Raw genomic sequence first — 18,022 nt, 5'->3', positions numbered from 1 at the left:
TCCACTCACCCGGACTGCCCTTCATCATCATGAGAAATAGTGACAGCCAGTTTTGATTAGACTTTGTCTTGAAAAATGAGACTAAACCTTGCAAATGTGTCATTTCTCTCACATGATATCCTTTAAGTTATAATTAACACAATGTGCTACTCTTAGAATGATTGAAGACTGAATGAAGTGTTGAATTTTTTTTTTTTTTTGAGCATAGGTTTTCAACAAAACTGTATGTTTGACTTTCACAGCACAATCATAAAGTGGGTCATTTTTACAAAGATATTCATGAGCTTCATCTTTTTTTCCCAAGGGCCTGTCGAAATTCTTTGATATTTAAATCATTCTCTCTCTTTTTTTCAAATCGTTCTCTTGTGAAGGAAAGTCACCACCCTTGCAGATTAGTTCCTCTTCGCTTGTTAAGGAGTCTGCCATTTCCTTACGAGCTGATGCTTTGGTTATGATTTGAGGGGTTCTCCCAGATCACATCTGTTAATTCTGTGAAATCCTGCATCTTTCACAAGGTTTGCAGACTCACTCTGTGGCTGATTTGCTTTCCATCGCATTATAATATTTGGTGCTAGAGGGAAGGCTGATTGACATGGGGATTTCACGGTAGTCAGAAGAGATGTTTGAGTGAAGACTAATTTGTAATTTGTCAGCTCATCGGGGCAGTGCTTCAAAAACTTCAAAGTGAGCGTGAATCAGTGGCTGCTGCTGCTGCTGCTAAGTCGCTTCAGTTGTGTCCGACTCTGTGCGACCCCATAGACGGCAGCCCACCAGGCTCCCCTATCCCTGGGATTCTCCAGGCAAGAACGCTGGAGTGGGTTGCCATTTCCTCCTCCAATGCATGAAAGTGAAAAGTGAAAGTGAAGTTGCTCAGTCGTGTCCAACTCTTAGTGACTCCATGGACTGTAGCCCACGAGGCTCCTCCATCCATGGGATTTTCCAGGCAAGAGTACCAGAGTGGGGTGCCATTGGTGGGGGCGTTATTAAAATGCAGGTTTTGGTTCAGCCAGAACAAGGTGAGACCCAAGATCCTGGATTTCTAACCAGCCTCCAGGTAAAACCTATTTTGCCAGTCCTGCCGGTCAGCAAGACACATCTGGAGTAGCCAGGTAGGCCCTTTCAGTCTTCTACCTACAAGTTCTTAGACAACAATCTCTTAGATAACAGCATCAGATGGCCTGTTCACTGGGCTGCAAGGGCCGAGTAGTAGAAGTTGAGTTATTAATACTTCTTCCTGCCTCTGATTCCCTGGAGAAGGGAATGGCAACCCACTCCATTGTTCTTACCTGGAGGATCCCATGGACAGAGGAGCCTGGCGGGCTACAGCCCATGGGGTGGTAAAGAGTTGGACACAACTAAGCAACTTCAATTTCACTTTCAATTTGACTTTCCTGCCTCTTAGGACCACATCCTCCATAGGAGAAATTCTGCAGTCTCTCAGATGTAGGTTCACTTGAGAGGTGTTATCATCAGAAATGTATTTGAAGAAATTAAAAAAAAGATTTTTGGCCATGCTACATGGCTTGTGGCTTCTTAGTTCCCCGACCTGGGATCGAACCTGGGGCCCCTGAGAGCACCGAATCCCAACCACTGGACCAGCAGGGAGTTACCCAGAAATATATTTTTAATAATAAAAACAACACCAAAATTTGTATTTAACTTACTTAATTTATTTAATTTACAAACTATTTTATATATAAAATAAAATGTTATAAAATATATAATAAAATATAATAAAATATAAAATATATTCAGAGGTATCGTATGGAATTTTCCAGGCAAGAATACTGGAGCAGATTGCCCTTTCCTCCTCCAGGTGATCTTCCTGACCCAGGGATCGAACCCGCGTCTCTTGCATCTCCTGCACTGGCAGGCAGTTTCTTTACCACTGAGCCACCTGGGAAGCCATTAAAAATATATGAAAACATAAAATATATTTAGAGGTACATGTAGAATAAAGTCACCCTCACACTCTTGCTTCCTGGGGTGAGAGAAAGAGCAGAAGCCCAGCTGTCAGCCTCAGGGTCCTGGGGTACGTCACCAGGCTGCCAAGGTGGGGGCTCCCGGGGTCTCGTCTGGTAGCAGCTGTCTTACTTCTGTCTCCAGTCCTTCCCTGGAACATTCAGGATAGAGATTTCTATGTTGCCTGTGTGGGTAGCGCCTGCTGAGGACCTTAGGCCTGTCACTGTTCAGCAAAAATGTCTTCGGGTTTTTCTTGTAAGATGGTATGGAAAAACCCGAACGAACATTTTGGCCAGCCTAATAGTTCTCCCTCTGGCCTAGTAGTTTCCCATTCCCAGATGAGTTGAATGGAGACAGTCAAGAAGATTAGCAGTTCTGAGGGCCAATGCCCCACTTCCCGTGGGGAAGCTATACCCCAAGTTCATTGCTAGGAAACCAAGCCCAGAATCCTAGGAAGGTGGGTGGGGGGGTGGCATTCCTATTCCAAGCAACCAGGTTCACTTATCACCTGAAAAGCCATCCATGCCAAGGGGGCACTGAGTTTATAAATGATTAGAACTGACAAGAGTCCAGAAAGGAAAAGGGACGATTCTCTTAGGAAGAGGACCTTGTGGTGATGTGGTCTATGGCAACGCCACCAAGGCCACAGTCATTTACAGCATCAGTGACACCAAGAGCAGATGAACATCCCCACACTCTAAAGCCCGGCTTTCTTCTTTGACTCACTTCTGAGGACAGACTTGAATTGCTGGTTTAAACCTCAAAGCTCTGGAATATCCCTCTTCTACATTATAAGTTCATCCCAGATTATCTTTTGTAGTGGAGTAGCACAGGGTGATATGAGAGGTCCCCTCCCTGTACCGGAGAAGGCAATGGCACCCCACTCCAGTACTCTTGCCTGGAAAATCCCATGGATGGAGGAGCCTGGTGGACTGCAGTCAATGGGGTCGCTAGGAGTCGGACACGACTGAGCGACTTCACTTTCACTTTTCACTTTCATGCACTGGAGAAGGAAATGGCCACCCACTCCAGTGTTCTTGCCTGGAGGATCCCAGGGACGGTGGAGCCTGGTGGGCTGCCATCTCGGGGGTTGCACAGAGTCAGACACGACTGAGGCGACTTAGCAGCAGCAGCAGCTACCTGTACCAGGAGGAAGGAAGCCCTTTGGAATTGCGGGCAAAGAATTTTGCATAAATAAACCTTGTTTAACTAAACCTTAACTAGGTACTTCTTCACTTTGTTCTATCCCTAACCCAAATCTCTCTGTCGTGTCGCTTCTTCACGAATGTATTGTCTCTTTGTCTAACAAGTTTAGAAGTTTAGCTTGTTGCTCCGGTCATGTTTTCAGGTCTTCATTCTCTTGTGAAATTGCCTATGCATATGCAAAAACTCCTGGAGAAGGAGATGGCAACCTACTCCAGTATTCTTGCCTGGAGGATCCCACGGACAGAGGAGCCTGGCGGGCTATAGTCCATGAGATCGCATTAAATAAAATGTGCATGCATGTGGAAAAAAAAAAAAAAGGCATAGGGTATGTGATTCCTATTGTCCACACTCTTTCTTTTTTCTAAAGTTGTTTTTTTTTTTTTTATGTGGACTATTTTCAAAGTCTTTATTGATTTTGTTACAATGTTGCTTCTGTTTTATGTTTTGGCTCTTTGGCTGCAAGGCATGTGGGATCTTAGTTCCCTGACCAGAGACCGAATCCACACCCCCTGCCCTGAAAGGCAAAGTCTTAACTACTAGACTGCCAGGGAAGTACCTCCAGGCTCTTTCTTAGCTGTGCAACGAGAAAGATGTACAGACAGACTCTTGCTTTCCTGGGCTCCTCCCTATTCATGTCACACCATGGCAACCTTTCTTGCTTTGTCCAGGCCTGTTTGTTTTCAAGACCTTCTATAGCATTTCCTGGGCTTTGTGTGTTATAATAATAGGTGGAGATCCAATTAAGATAACAAGTCTCTCCCTCTGCACTCCATTGCTCTTCTCTTTTATAAAGAAATTCTCACTGGAGCTAAAATGCAAACTAGAACCTGGAAATGTTGAAATGTTGTGCTCCGTGATTGCTTTATCATTTTCACCTAGACTTTGCACCTTGAAGCTGAAGTAGGAAAGAGAATTCTGGATCTTTACAGATTGTCCATCCAACCAACCAAAGTTGGAGATTAGGGATGTCAGCCAAAGTTGATGTAAGCCACTCATCTTTCTCTTCTTCCTTTCTTTTTTGTTTAACATATGAGTTTCACATTTTTTTTTTTTAATGTGGACCATTTTTTAAAGCCTTTATTGAATTTGTTGCAACATTGATTTTGCTTTATTTATGTTTTGTTTTTTTGGTCATGATGCATGTGAGATGTTAGCTTCCCAAACAGGGATTAAACTCACATCCCTTGCATTGGAAGGTGAATCTTAACCCCTAGATGGCCAGGGAAGTACCCTTTCTCTTCTCAACAGGAGAGATGACCTTGTGAGATAAACCTCTCCTGGGGTGATGTGCTGCTTCTCCAAATTTCTCATGTTTTGGGTGGCTCAGTGAAAGCTCAGGCATGGCAGATGGGGTAAGAGGATTCGGGATTCATACTGAGAGCAAGGGAGCCTTAGCGTGGACACCATAGTCTCCTGAGCTAGCCTACTGGGGCTCTGCCTTTTGGCTTGCATGATTCTTTGGGAACAACTGGTTCCATTTCTTGAGCTTTGTTATTAGGTATACGTGGTATAATAAAAATGTCCATAATAAATGTAACAGCTGCCTTAAAGGAATTCACAACGCAGTCTATATAAAGATGAGGTTCATCTTATGAAGCACCGGTTCTTGAATAATCTGTTTGTGTGTGTTTAAGACTGCATGTTAGAAGCCACCCTGCCATAACTTAGTTTGTGGCCACTTTTTCTCTTGGATTCTATTTTTCCTACAACTGTAATGTGGCAAGAATTGTCTACTTGAGTCAGGCAAAGAAAAACAACACTTGGTTCCTGCCTTCAAGTAGCTGTCAGTCTAAGCAGGGTGATGTGCCAGGTACAAGAAAAAAAGCTCCAAGTTAAAACATGAGATGTAATGAATCTGTGGAATGCATAGATGAAGTGTTACCTCAGTTCATAGGAAGGAGAGGGGCTCCCTGGAGACTAGGCAGGGGTTCTCAGATGGGAGGGAAGTGACGAGACTGAGAGACAGAGGAAGGGAGGCATTGGCGGGTTGTGGGGACCCAGTGTGGCCAAGGGGGGAAGCGGATCATAAAGGGCCCCCAACCTTCCTTTTTCTCATCCATAGTATCTGTCTGACACCCAGTCCTGCTGTTCTCACTTTGGCACTATCTCGTGCATGTCAGCTCCCTTCTTTATTCTCTCCATTTTTCTCCTTGGCTATCATAGCAACCCTGTAACTGACCTACTAGATGCCAAGAGAATCATTTTCCTTAAAAACAAAACAAATATCTCATCCTATAATCCCCTTTTCCCATCGTTGAATCTTCGCTGGCTTATGACTACAACCCTCCACAATCTGGATGGAATCTTCCCTTTCTAACTCATTTCCTAACACTCACACCCCTCGGCCCCCAAACACCATCTGAATGAGCTGAGACCTTCAGAATCTGATGTATCTGCACACACACGCATGTCTTGTTCCCAGCTCCTCCCCACCAGCCTTTTTTCTGCTCCTCACACTCCAAGTTTTGTTTCTGCCTGGGAGGTGTTCTGTGGACTGGTCTCTGCCCTAAAGACCCTCCCTTCAGATGATCTCATCACTTGGATCGCAAAGCAAGACCTTCCCTGACCACCTTGGCTAAAAGAGTCTGCGGTGCTTGACTTCACTTTGTTTCTAAGATCCAGGGCCACTGTGAGGGTGTAGAGCGCCTTGGCAGTGATTTGAAAAGGGCACTCCCTCTAGCTGGCGCAGGCCTCGTGTTCCCCCTCAGCGGGGCCTCTAACACGGGATACACGGCAAACTTGCTCCCAGCATCCTGGAGACTTCTGTCCCTATCTGACATGAGCTCGTTTATTTGCCTATTTGTTCTTTGCCAAGCTCCCTGGGTGGTTGTGTGAGAGCAAATCTTTCTATATTTTTCCACACTCTATCTCCAATACTTTCTATGTGGCATTAACCCCAGGGTTTAGGATTTTGAGAGATCTTGGGTGATTGAGTTAATGAATTCCATGATGCCTGGGTTGCTCCTGTCTACACACTTTGGATAGACATCTAGAGTATTTGTCGCATTGTGTTATCCTTCTTTTTCTGTTCAGCGTCTCCTCCACTGGACTGAGAGTTTCTCAAGGTTAGGAATGTGCCTCCTCGATCTCGTGTGCGTGTTTGTGTGTGTGGGTATGTTCAGGTTATTTTTTTATTTCTGGCTGTGCTAGGTCTTCACTGTGCTGTGTGAGCTTCTCTTGCTGTGGAGCACAGGCTCTGGAGTGCCCAGGCTCAGTAGTTGTGAGATCAGTAGTTGCGGTGCATAGGCTTAGTTGCCCAATGGTATGTGGGATCTTGGTATCCCCACCAGTCATCGAACCTGCATCCCCTGCATTGGAAGGCGGATCCTTAGCCATTGGACTGCAAGGGAAGTCCCCATCCTGTGTTGTTTAAAACAGTATCTGATACCTTGTGGGTTCTCAATAAGACTTTGCTTATATTAATGCATGAGTTTTTGAATCACAGTGAGACATGGTTCTGTTCACATAAGGAAGTCAGAAGGAGAGGTGTTTTTCTGGGGGAAAAGATGAGCTCAGTTTCGAGTTTGGGATGCCAGCTGAACTTTCAGATGAAGACATATGGAGGTGACTGAAAGTATAGAACGTGAGCGAGCAATTAGGGGATTGAGGGGGAGCTGCAGACAGGGGTGAAGGTATTAATTCATAAGGAAAAGGTTATGGTCACAGGTCACAGATGGGAAGGCTGTGGTGAAGTCTGGCCTGCAGATACTTTTTTACCTCACCATGTTTAAGAAATTTTCAAATTCATTGCTTGCTTTTAAAAATTAGTATGGAAATTCCCTGGCAGTCCAGTGGTTAGGACTCAGAACTCCCACTGCAGGGGACATGGGTTCAATACCTGGTCAGGGAACTAAGATCCTGCATGCCAAAAATATAAACAAATAAATAAAATTAGGAGATCTTCACACAAATTCCAGCTTTCTGGTTCCCTTGATATCAGATCTGGGAATGTGGTACTAAGGAGTGCCACCCCTCTGCTCTGCCCCGTCCCAGCAGTTAGTTTAAGTCCCTTCTTTTCTCATCAAGAGAGGAATAGAATTCAGTCCTTACTTGCAGTGATATTTCCCATAGAAGTTAGTACACCCTGTTGCACTCACTGATTGACTTGACTCCAAGCCGAATGATTAAAGCTCATATGCTTTTGCAACCAACTCTGGATATTTTAACCACTGACCACTTGTCTGTTGATTATCTTCTTTAAAAAGTTATTTATTTGGCTGTACCAGGTCTTAGTTGTAGTGTGTGGGATCTTTAGAAGTGGCATGTGAACTCTTAGTTGCAGCATGTGGGATCTAGTTCCCTGACCAGGGATCAAACCCAGGCCCCCTACACTGGGAGCATGGAGTCTTAGCCACTGGACTACTAGGGAAATCCATGTAGATCATCTTTCCCAGGAGCTCTTTACACTGGGAGCAGGGAGAAAATTCTCTTGTTTCTTAATTTTAGAGAGAAATATGCCATGTACTAAGCTTCCCTGATGGCTCAGAAAGTAAAGTATCTGCCTATAATGCAGGAGACTCAGGTTCAGTCCCTGGGTTGGGAAGATCCCCTGGATAATGGAATGGCTATCCATTCAAGTATTCTTGCCTGGGGAATTCCATGGACAGAGGAGCCTGATGGGCTATAGTCCACAGAGTTGCAAAGAGTCGGGCGTAACTGAGCGACTAACACACACAGACACATACACACAAGACATTTATTGTTTTCTTGGAAAGTTTCTTTTTGTAGCTATATCTTTAAAAAGTAATTGCTCATTTATTTTTTTCCATGCACTTCAACAAGATGGGTTGATGGATGGATGGATGGACAGATGTGTGATAAAGGAATTAGAGCAATATGCTAATTATGACATTAAAGTGGGAGGTGGTATGTGGGCATTTACTCTGCAATTAAAAATTTTCTAATGCATGCTTGAATTTTTTTTTGTATGCTTGAAAACTTTTGTAATAAAATTTTGGGAAAAGAAGCACTGTTCCAGACACCTAAAACTGCAATTTAAATATTGTGTCAGCAGGTGGTGGCAAAGCTTTGAAGATCAGGTAGCCCATTTATTCATGCCTTTACTAATTCAATACCTGGAATTTCACATTTTATTTACCAAAGTGGTGGTGGTGGTTCAGTCACTCAGTTGTGTCCGACTCTTCGCAACCCCATGGACTGCAGCACACCAGGCTTCCCTGTCCTTCACTATCTCCTGGAGTTTGCTCAGACTCTTGTCCATTGAGTTGGTGATGCCATCCAGCCATCTCGTTCTTTGTCTTCCCCTTCTCCCACCTTCAGTATTTCCCAGTATCTGAGTCTTTTCCAGTGGCATCAGGTGGCCAAAGTATTGGAGCTTCAGCTTCAGCATCAGCCCTTCCAGTGAATATTTGGGGTTGATTTCCCTTAGGATCTACTGGTTTGATCTCCTTGCTGTCCCAGAGACTCTCAAGAATGTTTTCCAGCCCCACAGTTTGAAGACATCAAGTCTTTGTTGCTCAGCCTTTTTTCTTGTCCAGCTTTCACATCCCTACATGACTTCTGGAAAAACCATAGCTTTGACTACACGGACCTTTGCCAAAAGTTTCAAAGAGAATATTTTTGAATAGTCTATGGGATCGCCCAGAGTCGGACATGACTGAAGCGACTTAGCAGCAGCAGCAGTTTCTTAAAAAATAAAGTCTTTAAGGATCCTCCAGTCCCTTTCTGAGGAGTCCTGGCTTTTCTTTACCTGTAAAGTCTGGCCGCTAGGTCAGAACAGCTTCTTCCCTGTAGATATAGTTCAGTTTGCTTAGCCTTCATCCATGAAGCTCTTAGATTGCTGAGCTCACTTTCAACCACGTAGAGTCCATCACTCTGCCTTCAAACGACAAACTGAGTTAAGAGCACTGGAGAGTAGGTAAAGAAACCTTGGACTCAGAGTGGTATCTCTCAAGATGTAAAATCTGTTTCTTTTCTTTGTTTTTTCTCTAGTAGATTTTCCTCTTTGTCTTTATCTCTGGAACTTTAGAGTGCAGGTACTACCTTCCTCCTTGTGCTTCTCTTTTTCTTTCTTACATTTTTTCTTCTCCGCATCCTCCTGTTCCATGCAACCCCCAACAACAATGGCAGCCATGCTCATGTGTTTCATATATATCCTTGGATAGTCAGGCTGTCTGGAATATTATTAGTGTTCCATGAATGTGTTTTAAATTTCTTTGAATTATATACATCTGCTCTTACTCTGATGCATGAAATGCCTTGGCTTGTATCCTTATGTTCTCTTCCAGTGATGGACTCTTCCAACTCTGTTGACCACAGCTATGCAGCAATGAATGTTCTCACACAAGCCTCCTTGTGAATATGTGGGCGGTTTTCTCTGGCATGCATTCCGGAAGTGGTATAGGATATACACAGCCTTAATTCTACAAAATGCTGCCAGAGTGTTAGTCAGCTCCAACTCATAACAGCAGTACATGAGGCTGACTGCTTCTCTGTGTCCTCATCAATACTTGACATTTTCAGACTTTCTATTTTTTTCACTTCTAATGTGGGTAAAGTGGTTTCTTACTGTTTTAATTTGTGTTTTTCTGATGAGTGATAAAGTTGTACATCTCTTTCTTATATTAGCTATTTAGGTTTCTCCTTATGTGAATTGCCTGGCCCAGTTTTCCATTGGATTACCTTTCTTTTTCAGGGCAAGAATATACTTTTCTACTTGATGCTGTTATTTAAGTGTTTGTTTCCCATCGTTGCTCTCTTAAATAAAATAGGCCAAATCTATACCAATGGCTTAAGAGAGGAACAATTATTTTTTGTTTCAATGGCTTCCTCCCTAGTGCTAATCACAACTTAAAACTATATTATTTACTTCTGGTTTACTTGTTCTTGGCTAATCTCCCCACTAGAAAACATGGTCTGTGAAGGTAAAGATCCTGTCTACCTTAGCTTACTTTGTTTTTTCCCTGTACTTAAGACAGTCTTCCCAGGTGGCATAGTGATAAAGAACCCACCTGCCAGTGCAGGAGACTCAAGAGACACACAGGTTCCATCTCTGGATCAGGAAGATCCCTTGGAGAAGGAAATGGCAACCCACTCCAGTATTCTTGCCTGAAAAATTCCATGGACAAAGGAGCCTGGCAGGCTGCAGTCCTTGGGGTCACAAAGAATGAGATATGACTGAGTGAGCACACACACTCAAGACATCCCAGGTCCTTGAAAAAGAACTATTGATTCTGTCCATTAATTGGCTATTGAACTGCATGTGCCATGCGTTGGCCCTGAGGAGTCATAAGACGCTGCCCACAAAAGGAGCTCATTGGCCACCCAGGGAAGACAAGAAATCAAAGAACTGCAACAAACTGTGCCATGTGTTTGTTCAACTGGAAACTTATCTCAGTCAAAGGACTCAAGCCCTTCCACAGAAAATTATATTGAAACAGAGATAATGAAAATTAAGCAAGAATTCTAAAGCAAACAAACAAAGGGCAACAATAAAACACATAATAGTAAACAGTTTTATGAACTTGTGCTCCTCCCACGTAAAGCAGAGGTGAAAACACAACACCCAGAGGAGTGAGCCCACGAGTTGCCCTGTTTGCAAGAGAAAACTGCCCGGGAAGAGGGAAACCTCGCCTCCAGGGACCTGCTAGAAACTGAGCTGAAGTCTGAGCTCCCACATCATCTCAGAGCCTGCTTTTCTGGTTTGGGGATTCTAGTTTTTTTTTTTTTTTTTTTTAATCCACATCAAAGCTTGGTGAGCTGTCCACAAATAAACTCTTGGACAAAGATCTAAAGCTGAGTTTATCCAAAGCCTAAACAATTGCCAGGCACACCCATTGGCTAGAAGACAGTTCTTCTCCCTTGGACAATCATTTTCATAATACTCAATTATAGGCAGCTTTATTCCCATGATTTTATTATAAAAACATCAGTCTATGCAACATCAGATGCCACAAGGAGAGATTTTTCAAGTCTGTGACTCTCCCTGGAAAGCGATAAGAGTCTGTTCCAACCTCTCAAAGCATTCTCTGCTATCAGGCTTAGTTATCCTTCCTTAGAGTTTTTAGACAGGAGACAAGCTGGGATTCCCAAAGAGAGGAGAAATCAAGTCCGCTGCCTGGCTGCTCCACCATGTGGGGCTCATTTACTGTCAGTCCTGCAAGGGACCCGGGAGCATTCTGCAGTGTCTCCTAGCGGGTGAGGAGGCGGTGAGAGGATATGTACCACCAGAGTGGAAGTCACATGGCAGGTGACCAGCAAGTCACTGGCCTATCCCACCGAGGGTATCAGACACCAGTGTTGGTTTGCTTAATTCACTCGAATGTCCTAACATGGAAAGGGAATTTGGAACATAGACTTCGCTTCTCTGAGAAACCTCAGGTAAAGAAACAGACTGGAAGTCTGGCCACTCCCTTCAGTTTCACCAGAGAGCAAGGCTGTGTTGTCTCAGTGCTTCAGGGCTTCTTGAATCACAGCTGTAAAAACGCTCATTCATTTATGCCCGGTGCTGAAGAACCTGCTGTGGACGAGAGGCAGGCCCTGTCTCCAGGGGTTTATAATACTGGTCAACATGACACCAAGTGAAAGGCAGGTGGGTGAAGAGGGATGACAGCTGGTCTAGGCAGAGGGAGCAGTCAGAGGCCAGGGGATACATGATATATGTTCCATGAGGGGCACAAAGTTAGGTATGATTAGAGCGCAGCCTGCGAAGGGGATTGTGTGAAAGGCAAGGCTGAGACAGAGGCACGTCTAGGCTAAACAAGGTCTCTGGTTTCACAAACTCTTCCTGTTGTTTTTCTGTGCACACACACTTGCCAAACTGCCCTGAGTGTCCTTCCAAAAAATATGCTCATACTGTCCATGTATACCCCTACCCCAAAGCAAGTCTTTTAAATGCTGGGTAAAGACTACCCCTACCCCCAGACTTATGAGCAATTTTTGGTGGCAATCTGGTTTAATCATTAAAAAATTTTTTTTTAATTATGGTAAAAGTCACATAACATAAAACATCTATTTTAACCATATTTACCTTCCTGGTGGTTCAGATGATAAAGCATCTGCCTGTAACATGGTTCAATTCCTGGGTCGGGAAGATCCTCTTGAGAAGGAAATGGCAACCCACTCCAGTACTCTTGCGTGGAAAATCTCACGGATAGAGGAGCCTGATAGGCTACAGTCCACGGGGTTGCAAAGAGTAGGACATGACTGAGCAACTTCACAAATGCATAGTTCAATGACATGAAGTATATTCACCTCTCACCATTATCCATCTCCTGAATTTTTCACGTTCCTCATTTGAAACTATCTCCATTAAACACTAACTCCCCATCCTCCCTCCCCCATGCAACCCAGCCCCTGGCATCTATCAGTGTACTTTCTGATCCTATGAATTTGACTATTCTAGGTGTCTCCTATAAGTGGAATCAAACGGTATTTTTCTGCACCTAATGTATATTGGTATGCATTTTAAAGATTGACTTAATAAATGTCCTATAAACAGATTGTACCTTCTTTCTTTCTCCTGTACTATACAATGGGCTTCCTAGGTGGTGCTAGTCAGGAGACATATGAGACATGGGTTTGATCCCTGGGTTGGGAAGATCCCCTGGAAGAGGGCATGGCAACCCACCCCAGTATTCTTATCTGGAGAATCCCATGGACAGGGGAGCCTGGCGGGCTACAGTCCATGGGGTCACAAAGGGTCAGACATGGCTGAGCAACTATGCACTCACGCACGCTATTCAGTAAGGTCTCACCAACCATCTACCTCATACATAATAATGTACATATTAATTTTCATCATTTTTACATCACGATTGTAAAGCTACATTTCAGCTGAGGTAGTGGGTTTCATTTGAAATGATCACTAATAACCGGACAGAGTTGAGTAATTAAATTAGATTCAGTTACAAAATAGTTCTTAACCAACAGTGGGCATCAGATGGGGAAGCTTTTCAAAATTTCCCAACCCTATGCACTTCTCAGTCCTAATGAATATGAACCTCTACATGCAAGTTGGATACTTAGAAAAAGTTCCTCAGCCATCTAGGTGCACATTCATAGTTAAATTGAACTCATGGAGACCTTACCACTTGCATAGAAAAGGTCATTTTCAGAAAATTCTAGATTACGTTTTTGATTAAAAATGTAATGTTTTTGAATAATACATTTGTACTGACTTCACTATGGTGATAGAGGATAAGTCAGAAGTCTTCTAATAAGAGTCAATCCCCATGACATGTCCTAGAAATTTATTTTTTTTGGTAATCTGCCTTTGGGCCCATAAAGTCAAAGCCATCATTACTATCGAAAGGCAGTAGTAAATCCCCTCTCCAGCTCTGTTTCCTCTTAAATAGGAAAACACATGAATTATCTTCTTGCCCATTGGATCTACATGGAAGATGCACGGTGCTGGCAAATTTGAGTTGGAGAAATCAGAGCTGGCTTTTCCTCATTATTGACATGTGACCAAACAAATGCAGCCATCGCTCATGTGTCGTGAGGCAGCATAAAAAGTCCTGTGGGGAAGCATGGCAGAAAAAACTGACTGTGGTTTAGAGAGGACATCAACATCATTTTCCACAGTCTGTTTTAGTGTGAACTAAATCACAAATTAATATATCAAGCAAGCTTTTTTTTTTTTTAAGGAGAAAAAATGAAGCCAGTTGCCAAGAAATTTTTTTTTTAAATATTATGATAAATAGTAATTCCAGTGAGGATGGAGAGAAGTAGGTAGATTCAGGAGATTTTGGATGATGAACTGTGTGATGGATTTCCCTCTGGGGGAGAGAGTCAGAGATGATGCTTGGGAGCCTGTGTTGGACTGCTAAGTGGACATCATATGACCTTGTGACCCACTCTAAATAATACAGTTATAATTCTACTCTAAGGCTTTCTACTCATTACAGTAAATTGTAATATGACATTTATTATGGTTTAGAACCATAGAATGTCATTCCTATCTTCGTGATTTCTGAGTTGTTTTCATAAAACAAATTTAGAAGTAAAGGAAAATCTGTACCAGAATTAGAAAATTTAGAAGAGCCTTTGTCAGGAGATTTTTTTTTAAATTGTTATTATTTTGTGATGTATTTATTTTTAAACCTTTTTTTTTAGTGAAAAATTTCAAACATACAAAATGAGAGAGAAGAGTAATAAAATTTATATACTTTATATACAGTAATAAAATTTATATACTTCACTCAGATTCCACAGTTATCAATTCATCTCCAATCTTGTTTTAGTTAAATAAACTATCCTCCCTCACAACTGAATTTTTGTAGCTTTGTTGAGATATAATTGACACACAGCACTATGTCAGTTTAAGGTATACGACATGATGATTTGATAGACACTTATATTGCAAAATGATTGCCATAATAAGGTTTATCAACAAACCCATCACCTCATATAATTACATTTGTGTGTATGTATAGTGAGAACATTTAAGATTTACTCTCTTATCAACTTTCAAGTATATGATATAGTATTGTTAATTATGGAGAAGGCACTGGCCGCCCACTCCAGTACTCTTGCCTGGAAAATCCCATGGACAGAGGAGCCTGGTGGGCTGCAGTCCATGGGGTCGCTAAGAGTCGGACACGACTGAGTGACTTCACTTTCACTTTACACTTTCATGCATTGGAGAAGGAAATGGCCACCCACTCCAGTGTTCTTGCCTGGAGAATCCCAGGGACGGGGGAGCCTCCTGGGCCACCGTCTATGGGGTCGCACAGAGTCTGACACGACTGAAGTGACTTAGCAGCAGCAGCAGCATTGTTAATTATGGGACTTCCCAGGTGTCTTAGTGGTAAAGAATCTTCCTGCCAATACAAGAGATACAAGAGATATGGGTTCAATCTCTGGGTTGGGAAGATCCCTGGGGGAAGGAAATGGCAACTCACCCCAGTATTCTTGCCTGGGAAATCCCATGGACAGAGGAGCCTGGTGGGCTATAGTCCATGGGGTCACAAAGAGACAAACACGACTTAGTCACTGAGCATGCACACGCAGGATAGACACACATGTTCCTATGATGGCTGAAGTGTGTGGACAGGGAAGGGCATGTCTGGGACCCCATAGTTTTGGTTGGTCTCTCCTTTCTTGCTCTTTCTGACATGTCAATAACTTTCTCTGATTAGGAAGAATTAACTGTTATTTTAAAAATTGTGTTTAAGCTAAAATATAAATTGCATGTAATAGCAAGACAGAATTAACACCTCAAGAATTGTTCTCTCACTTATAAATGAAGAAACTGAAGCTCAGAGCAGTTGTTCTATTTAACTGGGGCCTCACATCTAGCAGGTGGCAGAGCTCAGAGAACAGCCCCTTCACCTGAGCAATTTGATGTACATTTTACCAGGGAAAACTGGAGTCATTCCTTATGATGATTTAGTGATGCACACACAAATCAACATTCAGAAGCCTGTTCTAACTTTCTTTTTATGAGTTTTAAACAGAGCATAATGGCCATTGAAAATAAATCTTTGGATTCAAAACTTGACAATGTCCTTCAGCTCTGTTCTCTCTGTTAGATTGCAAGGATATATTTCCATTTTATTGCAAATTGAACATAAGCAGTTTTACTGCACAACCAGAAGTTTAGCAAGATCACTTTCAGTTTCAAGCCTCCAGATTTGTCTTGAATGAACTTGAGGTTGTATGTGTGTGGTGTGTGTGTGTGTATAACCAGTTTCAGTGGAGTGTTGCACTGTTTTTAGATTGGCTGTGGACACTTGTCTAGTGGTCTCAAACTGTAAACTTATCTGCTCTGAATTATTTTCATTTTTAGGACCAGATCTTCATGGAAAATGTGGGTGCAGTGAAGCAGCTTTGCAAATTAACCAACAACCTTGAAGAAAGAATAGAAGAGTTAGAAATATGGAACAGAAGGCTGGCCAGGCTAAAGCGGCTCAGTAGTTGGAAGTCTTCTGCCAGTGAGGCGAGCTCAATCAGGTACCTCCACGACTGCCACAGAAATTTGGAGAAAGGGAAAATGAGGGTCTTTCTATAACTAGAAAGACCTTTCTATAACAATCTGAATGGTTTGTCTACCAAGCAGCAACCATTACTTTGTTTTAATTAAGTCTCTATTCTTCTTTTAGAATGAATGTTTTGAAACACAATTATTTTATGTGATAATTTTCTTATTTTTTCTGTTGCTGCTTTTAAGATGAAACAAAATATAATGGATCTGTTTAAGAGTGGTGATTATAGGATGTGCTACATTTTAACAAACAGACCCTCTCTCTTTTTAACAAGGAAAGGGGACCATTTCTAAATTTAGAAAACCATGTTTGATCCTCAGGGACAAAAATTATTCAATTTCTTGTTACTTAAGGAGGTAAGTGCATATTTTCTGGGGTATAGTTTTGAGAAAAGGGGAAATGTACATTTTAATGCATTTACTTATATTTACTAAAGTTCTTTTACGCAAAAAGAACTCTCAGTTGCCTTGACTTTCCTTTTTAAAATTACCACTGTATTACAAAAATGAGCCATACCACTGTGCTAGTGACAGCCTGGGCCTTTGTCATATAACTCCCAGAGAGGCATTTGATTTGTAATTAATTTTCTCTTTCTCTTTTTAAAGCAAATTTAGCAGAGCTCTTAGTGCATCTTCTCCAAAAAGGACCATTTCCAAAAAAACCAGCAAGGTAAATAGACTTATATTTATAATGAACAGAGATGATATTTTCTACTAAAATGGAGTTTATGAAAATTAATCAAGAATTTTTTTCATCGTTTATTTGTTGATGGGTTCTCTAGTATGTATCCTTATGCACAAAGTCATTTAAATATTATTCCTTTAATAGATATTAATTGGTTTTTCAGAGAGGAGGTTAGGGACATTCATTTCAGAAATATTACTCTGCCAGTTTTTGTGTGTATATTCCCCAACAAGTGAAATTCATCAGCAGATGGCCCTGGGTTATAAGACCTGTATGTATTCCTTAACTCGACTTAGTCCCTTATCTTTGGTTCCAAAAGATCCCAAAGGGATGTCAGTTAATCTCTAAATCTCTCTCTTCCCTTTGATATTTGGTACTCTATATGCAAATAGAGACTAGGTATTCACTTGCTTGCAAAGCTTAAAATGTGGCAATTTTATTAATGAATGGAGCATTTCATCAAATAGGATAACATTTACAGTAAAAAGTGAAGGTTAATCATTTATTAGCTTAAAGGACAGCCTCTCCATGGCAGAGAAGTGTCAGTGAGAGGGGAGCTTCAGTCCTCTCTTCCCAGGTGCATTCATAGAAAGTGGTGAACATCAGCTTATGCCTCAGATCCACTGATGTTCCCAGAAGATATTTATGACCTTCATCTATATCTTGTTAAGGGCTGACCTGATATTTGGGCCATTGTCCTGGTTTACTCTCTACTTTTGTACATCGCTGAACTATTCTAAGAGGATTTAAGAAGAGTTCAGTATTCTACTATAAAGTACTAAAATGCTATGGTGCAGACAAGTTTCTTGGATTATGCCAACAGATATAAATACATGGATAAATAAACATGCAGAAGTGTTCTTGGGAAAGTTTACTTAATTGCATTGGGAAACAGATAATACCATGAACTTTAAGATGTTCAAGCTGGATTTAGAAAAGGCAGAGGACCCAGAGATCAAATTGCTAACATCCCTTGTATCATTGAAAAAGCAAGAGAGTTCCAGAAAAACATCTACTTCTGCCTTATTGACTATGCCAAAGCCTTTGACTGTGTGGATCACAACAAATGGTAGAAAATTCTTAAAGAGATGGGAATACCAGACCACCTGACCTGCCTCATGAGAAATCTGTATGCAGGTCAAGAAGCAACAGTTAGAACTGGACATGGAACAACAGACTGGTTCTAAATCGGGAAAGGAGTACATTAAGGCTGTATATTGTCA

General features: G+C 42.0%; 1 protein-coding gene across 1 annotated transcript in view; it reads left to right on the top strand.

Moving 5' to 3' along the window:
- The window catches only part of MYRFL (myelin regulatory factor-like), a 92,969-nt gene that overhangs the window by 50,768 nt on the left and 24,179 nt on the right, over positions 1-18,022 (top strand). The window contains exons 14-15 of the mRNA XM_018049033.1: positions 15,920-16,083; positions 16,721-16,784. Of these exons, the coding sequence (XP_017904522.1) occupies positions 15,920-16,083; positions 16,721-16,784 (228 nt within the window). The remainder of the gene's footprint in view (positions 1-15,919; positions 16,084-16,720; positions 16,785-18,022) is intronic.

The sequence above is a fragment of the Capra hircus genome, chromosome 5, assembly GCF_001704415.2.
Source record: "Capra hircus breed San Clemente chromosome 5, ASM170441v1, whole genome shotgun sequence".
Classification (NCBI taxonomy): domain Eukaryota; kingdom Metazoa; phylum Chordata; class Mammalia; order Artiodactyla; family Bovidae; genus Capra; species Capra hircus.
The sequence above is the reverse complement of the archived record's forward strand: the minus strand, read 5'-3'. Positions and strand labels throughout refer to the sequence as shown.